This window comes from Cinclus cinclus, chromosome 8 (genome assembly GCF_963662255.1).
Source record: "Cinclus cinclus chromosome 8, bCinCin1.1, whole genome shotgun sequence".
Taxonomy (NCBI): Eukaryota; Metazoa; Chordata; class Aves; order Passeriformes; family Cinclidae; genus Cinclus; species Cinclus cinclus.
Genome location: NC_085053.1, coordinates 463557 through 475696, shown reverse-complemented (window position 1 = coordinate 475696; position 12140 = coordinate 463557). Strand labels below are relative to the sequence as shown.

Below are 12140 nucleotides of genomic sequence, written 5' to 3'. Positions count from 1 at the left end.
CAAACCGGCTACACAAACCCGACGGGTTATTCCAGGGCTCCTAATTATTGAGTTTGAATGGGAAGAGACGGGTTCTGGACTTGCAGGACAAATACGAGCGTGAGAGTTGATTTCCCTCCCTTTTCTTCCCGGATCTCCCGTACCTTGCGGTGCAGGTGAGCTGAGCTCCACACCTGGGAGCGGCAGCCCGGAAAGGCTCGGATCCCAGCAGGAGGCGGTGCTTTGGCAGGAGGTTCAAGAGCAGGGAGGGATAAGGTCGCTGGTCGCAGGAGGAAAAAAACTAAAAGAAAAGGGACTCCGCTGATTTTTTTTGCAACACAACAAGGTGGAATCGTGTGAAGTGCCGCAGGTGTCCCAAGCTGCCGGTGGGAATGGCTGGAGCACTGCCTGCCTGGTGCAATGAGCATCCCCCGCCCACACCTGGGGCATCAGGCAGGCAGGCGGGGCTGGGACAAACCGGTCGCAGCAGAGCTGCTGTCCCTCACGCTGCTGTGTCCCGTGCCCATGGTGCAAACGACCCACGAGAAACTGCAGAGTGGCTTGCCCCTTGGGTCAACCCCAAGTATTTTAAGGACTGGCTCCAGGCAGTGCAGCAGACAGCCACCACACTGTGGGAGAAGCCAGAGGAGCAGGCTGGGACAGCCCAGGGCATGTGCCAGGATTCCTAGCGTTGCCAGGCAAACCCACTGAGACTGTCTGGAAGGAGCTGGTATGCTCCCCAGGCTCTGAGGGCTTTCCATCCAACCGCCATGCCTGCACCTAGGGAAACACCTCCCCGAGGGCACCATTCACTGAAGAGACCCTTGCAAGCCCTCCCACACGGGATTCAGTCCTTCCCCAAATCCACGGGGTTTTGCTGGCTGTGGAAATTCTACAGTCTGCAAGAATGTGTGTCTGTCAAATTTAGCACAGGAACAGGGCTCCAGAGAGGCTGTGGGATCACAGTCCCTGGGGATACTTGCAGGATGCCTAGACACAGCCCTGAGCTGCTGCTCTCATCTCAAAGTTGAAACCTACCCTGCTTGGAGCAGGCTTTGAATGAGAGACTCCCAGGGGACGTATGTGGTGTCTGTATCATTCATAGCACCTGAGACTTCCGTGCTGTCAGCCAAAACCTTCGCTAGAGATAAACAGAAACCTCCAGCAAGAGCCATGGAGCAAATCCAGGCTCGAGAACATTCCACCACCAGCCTCTGCCTGAAGTGAGTGCAAGCAGGTGTTCAGTTCTCTGCACCCAGGGATCTCTGCAGGTGCAGTTGCAACTGCGACACACAGCACTGATCCTCTGCCCTCTCCCAAATCCAGGAGGAAATTTTTAAGAGCCCAGGGCTCGCTGGTGTCTTGCTTTCAGTAGGAAATCATCCATTGATTCCCTTGTCCAGGCACTGACAGCTCTGTGAAATCCCACCCTGGGCCTGGCAGCACCGACAGCTGTTCACATCCACCTCTCATGGCAGGATGGAGCACAGGGATTTCTCAGCTTGTCGTGTAATTGGCTGTGCCCAGACTGTCAGCTGAGCCTCTGGGGGTGGTGGGAAGCCCACCCTGTTTTGAGTGGAACAATACATTTTTCAGACATGGCTGAAGTGCTGTGGCTGGCACTGAACTGCCTTATAAACTCAAAAGAAGTTCCACCACATCGATCCAGGCTGAAAAAATCAGTGGTACTCGATCTGTTCTGCCTGGGGAAGGATCAACAATCAGGGCTGCTCTTTGCACTGCAGTCATTTGGAACCCTGAGGGAAGTGGGCTCTGACTGCAGGAACATGCAAGGGCTTTGGGAACTGTTGTTCTCCTGCGTGCAGGAGTGACTCCAAGGCCAGGGCTGGCTCTCCAGGCACACTGCGGGGAGACGAGCTCTGCAGCACCCGTGGATATCCAAACACAGAAGGATGGAGCCTCATCTGAGAGTGCACTGTGCATGTGGGGTATGGGATGCAGCAGCCTGGACCTGAGGTCAGATCCATGTGAGTTGCTCCCTGAACAGCTGGAGAGCAGCTCTGGGCTCCTCTCAAAGGGGGGGAAGTGTATTCACAGCTTTCGGGACTTTGGTAAGGGAGGGCTCGGTAGTGCTGGGGGTCTGGTCTCAAGAACTGTCTTTCTTTAAGCACAGGATGGAGATTTTCCACTTCCAGCTTGCTCCGTTTCCACCATGTCCGGCGTTGAGACCAGGATTCGCGTGCGGAGTTCCTCGGCGCGGCTCCCCAGCCTGGAGGGACGCGAGCTCCTCTCCCAGCGTGGCCCTTGCCCTGCGCTGCTCGGGGGGGATCTCCCACCCTCACGAGCTGTTCCCGAGGCATTTCCCATTATCCCCGCTTGCGTTTCCCGCGTATTTGGAGTTTGCCGCGCACCAGGCACTGCGTGTCAGCGCTGCCGCACCGCTCTCTCCGGTACCGGTGCTACTCGGGAGGGGACGCGCAGCCCGCCCGGGTCACTTCGGTGCCGCCCGGAAGGGGACGTGCAGCTGGTCCCACTCGCTCCGGTGTCGCCCGGGAGGGGACGCGCAGCCCGCTCCGGTACCGGTGCCACCCGGCTCACTCCGGTGCCGGTGCTGCCCAGAAGGCGACGTGCAGCCGGTCCTACTCTCTCCGGCGCCGCTACCGCTCGCTCTGATACCGCTCGCTCCGGTGCCGGCACCGGTACCGGTACCGGTGCCGCCCTGAGGGCACGCGCAGCCCCCGCCGCCGCCCCGCTCGCTCCGCGCGGGCGCGTCCCCGCCCCGGGGCCGGGCGGGGCGGGCTCGGTGGCGGCGGCGGCGGCGGCGGCAGGGCCGGGTGCGCTGCAGGGCTGCCCGGCCGCGGGGCCGCCATGCCCGCCAAGTCCAAGTACAACCTGGTGGATGACCGGCACGACCTGCGCATCCCCCTGCACAACGAGGACGCCTTCCAGCACGGCATCTGCTTCGAGGCCAAGGTGGGCGGTGGGCGCGGGGGGAGCCCCGGGGGTCGCAGCCCGGCGCTGCACCCCGGGATGCCCGGTTTTCCAGATCGCTTTTGGTATAGCCACGGCGATTTTCCGCTTTTCCCCTTGGCGTTGCCTGGTCTCCCCTAAACTGGGCTGCGGAGTCGGGCGAGGCTTCTCACCTGTCCGGTAGGGATGCCCGTAGTGGTGGGGATGGATCGGGCTGGAGTGGGGTCACCCTCCTGCTTCACCCCTGCATCCCTCCCTGGCCCTGCATCCCTCCAGGGCTCCGCGTGGTGCTGCTGAGGGACTCTGGCCCCAAAAGCGGGTTCCGTGTGCATCTTCTCAGCTGGAGGAGAGCAGAGGGTTCGGGCTGTGCTCTACGGCTCCGGCGCTGTGAGCAGTGCCCGAGCTGGGATGGGGCACTGGCTGGGGTCTGCAGGATGCTCTGGACCCTGGTGCTCCTGTAGTGCCAGCAGCCGGATGAACTGTGAGCTGTGAACAGGTCAGGGATACGCGCCCGAAATAAACGCTCGCTATTTCTCTTTACGCATACAAACCATCCTCGCTAGCGGATTTGGCGCGGAGTGTTCTTTTCTTTTTTATCTTTTCTTTTCCCTTGGGACTCTTCCTTCCTCGCTCCACGTCGGCTGTGGCTTCCCGCAGGCTGGTGCTTGCCATCTCGCAGCGGGCTGGCAAAAGCCAAGACACCGAGTGAGCCACGCTGGCCAGCAGGAAACTGGGAAGGAGGTGGCCGGGAGATTTGGAAAGGGGAAACGTAAAACCCTGCCCCGTTTGCTTCTCCTGGGGAACACGGTTATCATGCCGGCGGGGATACTCGTGCGAGGCTGACCTAGGAGAAAAGGCTGGTGTGAAGCCGGGAAGGCAGACGTCTGTCACATACTGTTGTCTCCGGAGAACATGTGCTATCGGGGGAAGAAAATTTGGCATCCGATTGTGTGCGATGCCCTCGGGGCAAGGCTGCGGCTCGTCAGAGGGTGTCAAAATGTTATTTTCCGCCTTTTTTCGGGGCCGGGAGGGTTCCTCTGCAGAGGCCATCACCTGCCCGGTGGCAGGCACCGTGCTGCAGAACCAGCTGAGGGGTTGTTTATGGGGCAAATTGAAACCCGCTTTGCAACTATTTCCTGGGAAAGGCTGCTCAAGCTCAACTTTGCAGCCTTTTGCTGCTGTGGGTGATTGGAGCCGATTGCTGTTTTACTTCCAGCCCCTGCTCACCCCTCACCTGCGGGGAGGCTGCCGAGGGTCTCACCTTCTAAACCCGGTGTGCCTCTTCCATGCCAGCCTCGGGTGACCCGGCCGGGGGGCTGGCCAGTGGGACAGGGAGTCAGGAGGCCCCGGGTCTGCTCGTGGCTCATCTCTGCCCCATGCTGCCGGCCTGGCTGCGTTAATGCAGGGCTGCGCATTAGCCTTTGTTAGCTTCTCTTTCTCTTATTTGGTATCCGGTGGCACACGTTCATGCCAAGCACGAGCCGTACTGAAACCCAGCTTCCCAATTCCTGGGTTTCTCCAGCAGCCCTCGATGCCAGATACAGAATGCAGATGGCTGAGACAATTACTCTATCCTTTTATTAGATTGCTGGAGATTAATTAAATGCTTACACTCCTTTACTTCCTTTTATCCCCAAGAATCCCAAGTGCTCTTGCCTGCACGGCTCTTGTTGGAGCCAGGCACCCAGCACGAGTCACAAAAGTGTGGAACTGTGATCTAGAGAAGAATTTTGGGGGAAGATTTAACCAGAAAAACACTGGTCTGAGGTGTCAGGACTCGAGTGGCTGTCTCCTCAAATCCTACTGGGAAAGCTGAGAGTGGGGGCGGTGGGATCCCGATGTTAGGGCTCAGCAGCTGGACCAGCGCTCTTGGCTGCAGCAGCCTGAGATTCCTGACGAGCCTGCTTGGGGCTCACTGCAGGGGGGTACTGTGGGCCTGAGTCAGTGTGTGCTGATTTATGGCTTGAATTTTTAATTGTGTTCTTGCACTCAAGCTGCTTCTGTCCTGAAGTGGCATGTGTGGTGGGTGCAGTGTGTGTTTTGGTCCATCAGCAGCAGCTGGCATCCCTGCTGCTGTCCCCCTTGTGTCTCTCCTCAGGGAGCCTTGGCATTCCGGGTGGCTGGGTGGCCACGGGCAGTCAGAATTTGAACCTTTGACAAGCAGAGGGTGATGGACTTGATGTGAGCTCGGAGGCTTGTGTCTCTTGTCCCCACTGGAGCCACTTGTAGCTGTGTGTGCTGACACAGGGTCACTGAGTCAAAGCAGTGTCCCCTAAGGATTATGTTAATCCATTATCTGCAGATAAATCCAAGAGATGGAAAACCCCACTCCATCTTCTTAGAAACAGGAACGCGTTTCACACTTTTGGGTGTGTTTCCATTGACCAGTTCTCTTGGTACCCAACCTGTATCCCAGAGATGCCTTGGTCAGGCTGCAGGGAATCAGAGGAGCTGGCTCCAAGGGGAGGCAGGACATTTGTTTTCTTCTGTGTCTTGCAGTCTGAACTGTTAAGTAAAATCAAAGCCTGGCCTCTTGGGTTAGCTGAAACCTTTGGATGAAAGAACTGGGAGCTGCAGCATGGTGCAGGGGAATGGACACAAATTTCCACTTATGCCGTGGTTTTCTGGTTAAATAAACGGGGATGTAGAGAAGAAAGACACCTCCTCCACCTCCATGAGAGGGAGACGGATGTGAGCTTACTCCTTATCTTCCCAAAGCCCTGGTGCTGCAGGACAAACCGAAGGGCCACCTTGTGCAACACCAGCAATTCTGCACATTCAGAAATGATGACTCAGGCTGCTCCAGTGCCTCCAGAGAGAGCGGCAGGCACAGGGAATGGAGTGGGGTGGTGGAGCCTGGCACTGGAATGCCAGACCCCCATCTGTTGGAGTGCTGGGTGCTGCTGGGTTTGCTCAGGGAAGTGTTACTGTCCCTGTCCTGGGGCTGGGCTGGGTCTTCCTCCTGCCCCAGAGGTCTTGTGGTCCAGAGCAAGGTCCCACCTACCAAATGCCCATTGTTTGGGAACAGCTGTTGCTCCTTCAGTCCCATTAATCACTTTGCAGTGCCTTGAGGTCCATGGTTTCCAAAGAAGGGGCAGGTGGGTGTGAGGATGCTCTCTGCTTCTCCTCCTGTGCAGGCAAGAGGAGAAGTGGCTTCCCAAACACATCTCAGTCCTTGGTGGAGCCAGTGCCTGTGGTCTGGGGCTGCCTGGGCATCCCGTGTGCTGAAAGCTGCTGTTCTGATTTCAGACCTTCTCGCAGGTGAATGTGGGGCTGCAGGTTTGGGAGGGTTGCTGTTGTTCTGTGCAGCAGGTGGGTTTTTGTGTTTGGCTGGTGGTGGGGTGAGGTTTTTTTCCCTTAAGTGGTCTTGGCAACCAGGCACTTACTCTCATTTTTGTCAGTGCTTTTCTCTGTTTCCGTGCGTGGGAAACTGAGCTGAGCATCTGCTGCTGTCTATGTTTGGAGATGGGACACGGAGGAGACTTAAGTCTAATCCGTGTTGTCCCTTCCTCTGAACCTCCCCAGCCCACCTGCCTGCCACCCTCGAGGGGCTGCAGGCACCAGCTGGCACTGCCAGCTGCTCCAGAGAGAAATCCTTTACAGGAAAACCATTATAGCCTCAGGTGAGCACTAAGCAGGGAGTACCTGTGTGTTTCCACTCCTGTGTGTATTTTTTGTTTATGCAGGGGCTGCAAATAACAGCGTTAGAAGCGAACTGAGTTGCGGCAGCCCTGATGGAGGTGTTCAGTTCCCCCCCACTGTTTCAGGCTCCTTTCCTGGAGGGCTGGGAAGCAGGAGGCAGGTTGTGTGATGCTCTGCACCACTCTGGCTGGCTGGGAGCGAGCTGGCAGCTCTGTTTGGGGGCTGTTTGTACTGGCAGCTCTGGTGTGCTTTGTCGGGGCTGCTCAGCCCAGAGCAGAGCTGCAGTGTGCCTGAGCCCGGGATCGCTCGCTCCAGGCTATAAATAACCTTCCCAAGTCTACAAAGGTTCTCGTCTGAAACACTGGCATATTTCTGCCATACTTTTTAAGTCAGCTCGTTGCCTGCTTAGTGGAGCTCTTAGCAAAGAAAACTCTATCTGGCTGTGGCACAGCTGTGTGTGCCCAGGCTGCGGGTCCCAGGCGGGCAGGGCAGGTGCCAGGAGGTTCCAGGGGAGCAGCTGTGGAGTGGGATGCTCCCAGCCCTGCTTCCTGCAGCTCTCTGGGCTTGCACATTCCTGCTGTGGGTGCAGGGAGCTCAGGCCCAGGGTGGGGATGGAAGCACAGTGAGTGGGCAGTGCTGCTGCACTGGCATGGGAAAACTTCATCCCTGCTGGGCACCTGCTGGGGCTGTGCCCTGCAGGTCACCTGAAGCACGGATGTCTGCCCTTTTCAGGTGAGCCCTGTTCTGGCTGGTGGGAGGGCAGAGTGGATGTGGTGCTCCTGGCTCTGGTGAGTGTCCTGGAGCCCCCAGAGCTCTGGACTCGAGCCCCAGGGCAGCTCCTAAGCAGGGCAGATGCTGCTGAGACCTACAGACACAGGCACTGGTGTCCTTCAGGTCACAGCCTGTCTGCTGTGACTGTCCCTGCTGTGTCCATGCCCAGCTGCATGCCTCTGGGTGGCTCTGACACCTGGCTGCCAAGGCTGGGTGTGCTGTCCTCGGGGTGCAGAGCCCTGCTCAGGGAGGTGCTGGGCAAGGCTGAGGTGCCTAGCTCAGCACAGCACCCAGCTGCTGCACTCAGAGTAGAAGCCAGGGCCTTTTTCCCTGTCCCTTTTCCAGTCAGCTGGCATCGTGAATTTTCCATCCCTGTTGGCCTCTGAGTCCACACCACCAGTGTCTGAGTAAACTTCCTCCTTTCCACCCAGCAAGGCAGGGAGTTCCTGAGATACAGGGTGTGCCAGCCCAGACCCTTGGCTTCCCAGACTGAGACCATGCGTGGGCAACTGGAGAGCAGAGCGATGGCACAGCCAAAGTCCTGGGAATGGATTTCTTCCTGCTTTCCCTGACAACAGCAGCCTGGGGAGAAGCCCTTATCAGGCAGCCTGCAGACAGGCTGGGTGTTCCCCAGGTGCTGGAGGAATACAGAGGCTTCAGGCTGGTGCCTGAGCCCTTTGTCTCTCACTTCGTGGCACAGCCAAGTGTGGCAGGGTCAATGTCCCAGTGCCTGGGGCAGCCTCACACTGCCTGTAGGAATCCGGGGACCCTTGTACCCACATCTGGTGCCTCCCATGTGGCTGCTGGTACCAGTGGTAACACCTCCCTAACCCGGGGACAGGACCCCTTGCCTGGAGGGGACTCTCCTTGCCCTGAGGATGGACTGGGGCTGGTACCAGTGTGTGCCCCCCCACCCTACTGCAGCTCCCAGAAAGAAGTAGTGGCTCCTCGTCTGTGGCGGGGTCCTCGGTTCAGGGTGGCTCTGGGTGCTGGAAACCAGCAGCCAGGCAGTACACGCTGCCCTGTGAGCCAGGGATGATTCAGCCCTGACCTTTGCACACAGTCAGAGCGGCGGGAGTGGCATCTCCTCACCAGGAAGGCTTTGGCTGTCCACCTCTGCCCACCACCCATCCCATCAACACCCCTGCCAAGGTGTCCCCCGGTAGTGATGTGATTGGCCTTCAGCTTTCTGAAAATATCTGCCACCTGCTGTCACTGAAAAATCAGCTCCTCAGGAAAATTCATTCCTGACAGAGCAGAAAACGAGCAGTATTCAACAGCCTCGAGGAAAAATGAGAAGCTGAGTGACTTGTGCAAACAGTGCTTTGGCAAAGTGCTACCCTTTGTTTTCTGTTTAAAAAAAAATAAAATATTTTTTTCCCCTGGCATTTCCCAGAACTGGGCAGATCTTTTGTCAGCCACAGGCAGGGGGTGCAGTGGTGTAGGCTGTGTGCACGAGCCCTGCCCACTGTGCCCAGGACAGAGAGGAGAGCCTGTGTGCATGGGGAGGGGGCAGAGCAGAGTCCCTTTGAGGAGCCTGATGAGTGCTGCCATCCTACAGCAGGTCACTGGATGGATGGATGGATGGATGGATGGATGGATGGATGGATGATGGAAGGATTGGAAGGATGGATGGATGGATGGATGGATGATGGAAGGATTGGAAGGATGGATGGATGGATGGATGGATGGATGGATGGATGGATGGCAGGCAGGCTGGATCCCAGCACAGGGATGATGAGGAGAGGTGGGGCATAGGAAAGACCAAAAGCACTGTGCAAAATAAATGCTTTGTGCTGGCATCACAGCCTGGAGCAGCACTTGGCAGGGTGAGGGCTGCCTTTGTGGGGCTGCCTTCTGCACCAGGAACCCTCTTGGCAGCCCATTCACCCAGCAGGTAGGTGGCCTTTCTTCCCCTAATTGAGCTGGGGAGGAGGAAGCTGCCCAGAACAGCCTGTGGGGATTTGTGACCCCCTGATCCCACTTGGCTCTTGGGTATGGGTGGGGGGACTGCAGTTCTGTCCCCCCATCCCTTGGCAGGGTGGTGGAGCTGTGGATCTGGAGGTGATTATTTGGAAAAGCCACATCCTACTCATGCGCACGTGCTGGCTCACGGGGCCTTGGGGAGGGCCAGTCCTTTCATGGGTTCATTTTCTTTGTCAGCTCTTTTGTACAGCTTTATTTCTTCCCTTCATCCCAGGCACCTTCCTTTGTCCTTCCTGCCTCCCTTGGCCCTGGGGTCAGCTGGCTGGCTGGGATGCTGGCCTGAGCTCCAGGAGCCCAAACAATGGCCCTGCAGGGACCAGGGCCACCACTGTGTGCTGGCACCTCTCTGGGGGCACAGAACTCTGTGCCTGGGGGTCTCTGAGCTCCTGCCCTGGCATAGAGGGAGCTCAGGCTCAGGAGTGTGTGGGTGAGTGGGAAGTATTGCAACCTGGAAGCTCTGGCAGCTTTGCTTATGCTTGCCTTTGCCTCACCTGCTTGTTCCTACACCTATTCCCACAGTTAAAACTGGTGCTGTGAGTAGGGGGGCTGGAGGAGAGTGGAGCAGGAGCAGCCCTTTTTGTGTTCACTGCCTGCGCATCACTGCTGAATATGGATGGTTTCTCAGACCATCCCCCAGCTGGCCTGGGAAGCTGTTCAGCTGAAGGACCAACCCCCAAGTCCACATTTTGGAGGGATATTCACCATATTGTGAAGGGTTACTCTTCTGCAGCGCAATTGTCACGTGTGATTTCTGCCCTGAAGGCAAAAATAGTCTGGAGAGACTTTGTCCATCTGCTGAGTTGTGTGAAATGTGTAAAAAAATACATGCCTCCAGAGTGGAGATGGGGGGGGGGGGGAGTGTTTTTGGGGCTGTGAGCCCACACTGGGGCTGGATGTGTCGTGGGCACCCCTGTGCTGTGGGCTACAGCAGGATGCTCTGGAACCCAGGCAGAGGTGAATCCTCCAGGGTTTGTGACCTGTGCCCCTCATGTACCTGTGGACATGAGCTGGAGCGGGACAGCATCAAGAGAATCCTGCTGCTGCTGCTGTTTCTCAGGAGGCCAGTCCAGAGAGGTGGTGCAGTTGTGGCTGTGAGTTGTGGTGGCAGCCAGGGCATGGATGGCATGGCTGGAATTCCTGTGGCCTGGGAGCCAGAGGTGCTGCAGCTGCTTCCTTCCTGCCCAGCTGGCACTGCCTGCCCTGTCCTTGGGCACAGCCGAGTTCTGCACCTGCCCAGGCCAGGAAAGCACAGGGGAAGGAAAAGGGATCACCAGGCAGTGACCTCGTGAAGCTGGGAATAGCTGGAAGGAGAGGGGCTTCCTCTGGCTGCAAAATCTGTCCTCCTCCTGTAGGATAAGAATCCTGCTTCCCCTCTGGTCACTGGCAGCAAAGTGAAGTGGGAAGGCTTGGATGGAAGTACAACAGGATGTTTGCCTGGCAGAGCAGAATGGGGAGAGGCTTCTTCCTTAGGTCCTGCATGGGGACTGCAGGTTCAGGGCTTCAGCTGCCTCTGCCCTCCTCCTCAGCTCCTGCTTTTTGCTGATGGTTTCCAGACCTTACCTAAGGAAAAGGGATATTTTGCTGTCTGAGATGACCTGTCCCTTTGCAGGGGTGGTAGACTGTGCAGGGGATGTGACAGGGAACTTGTCAGAGCTGTGTGCGTTCAGCAGGCCAGAGGGGAGCTGTAATTCCCATTACGTAAGGCTGCCCTGTGCCATGCAGCCTGCATGGCATGTGATGGCCACGCCAGCTGTTTGGGGGTTATTTTTATATCCTGTCTCTGCACATCTCCTCTCAGCACCGTGCTGGCCACTGGCCACCTACTCTTTGTCCCCCCAGGCTGGAGCTGCGTGCCTGGGGATGGCCGGTCCAAGCTGCCAAGTGGGGTGTGAAGGGTCAGCAAGGAGCTGAAAACAGAATCAAGGGGCTCCCTGAGTTTCTGTGCCACAGGGACAGCCCACACACAAAGCCCAGGTGTGGCCCTGCATCCCCTGCCCCGTGCCATCCCCCCTTAGAGGTGGCAATCCCAGTGCAGGGGAGCTAGAACTGCTGGGAGAAGAATGCCGCCCTCTCAGCAGCCTCTGCCTGAGCTCACGTTCAGATTCTTGGGCACCCATGTGTGTGCTGCTGCTGGAAAGCAGCCACCTGGGCTTCCATGGGTTGTGGCCCTGCTCCCAGGAGCACGTAGCCCTGCTGGGTTTGGTGCCCACACTGTGCTGCCGAGGGTTACGTCAGCCCTGGTGTGAGATGAAGTGTGGGAGCACAGAGGGCCAGTAAATAGCTTTTCTCCCAGCTACACATTTTTAGTGCTCAGCATTGACTCTTCATTGCTTGTCTGTTTTTTGATCCTTCTTCACAATGTGCCCTCTTCCATTTTATTCTTAGAAAGGTTTTTGTTCTGCGTCTCTCCGTGCTGGGTCACGGTGGCACTGCCTTTGGTCCCCTTTGAATAGCAAAGCAGCTCCTTTATTCTGGAGGCTTGGCCTGGAGGCTCAGCATTCCTGCAGAAATAGCCGTGGGTTTGGCAGGGCTGCAATTAAATAATGGCGGGCCTGTCACAGGACAGGTTGGTCCAGCTACTTTAGGGATCTTCCAATATCCAGGTCTGTAATAGATGACTCACTGCAACCGCGGGGATATTTGCTTATACCTGTGTGCTTTGATCATGGCCTAGATGAGTGAGTCCTGCTGGCCTGATGGCTGAAGTTATTTTATTGCTAGAAAAAGGGGTTTTGACTACTTGCAGTGGTGTGATAAGCGAGCAGCTCCATGGCTGGAGGCATGCAGGGATTCAGGCACAGCAGGCTAAAAATTATGTTCATTCCCCAGAA

At 57.2% G+C, this 12140-nt stretch overlaps 1 protein-coding gene across 6 annotated transcripts in view; it reads left to right on the top strand.

Annotated features, from left to right (window-relative positions):
• Window positions 1-2808: 2808 nt before the first annotated feature.
• The window catches only part of NOS1AP (nitric oxide synthase 1 adaptor protein), a 33338-nt gene continuing 24006 nt past the window's right edge, over window positions 2809-12140 (top strand). For all 6 annotated transcript variants that reach the window (XM_062497478.1, XM_062497480.1, XM_062497477.1 and 3 more), the window contains exon 1: window positions 2809-2913. In XM_062497478.1, the coding sequence (XP_062353462.1) occupies window positions 2809-2913 (105 nt within the window). The remainder of the gene's footprint in view (window positions 2914-12140) is intronic.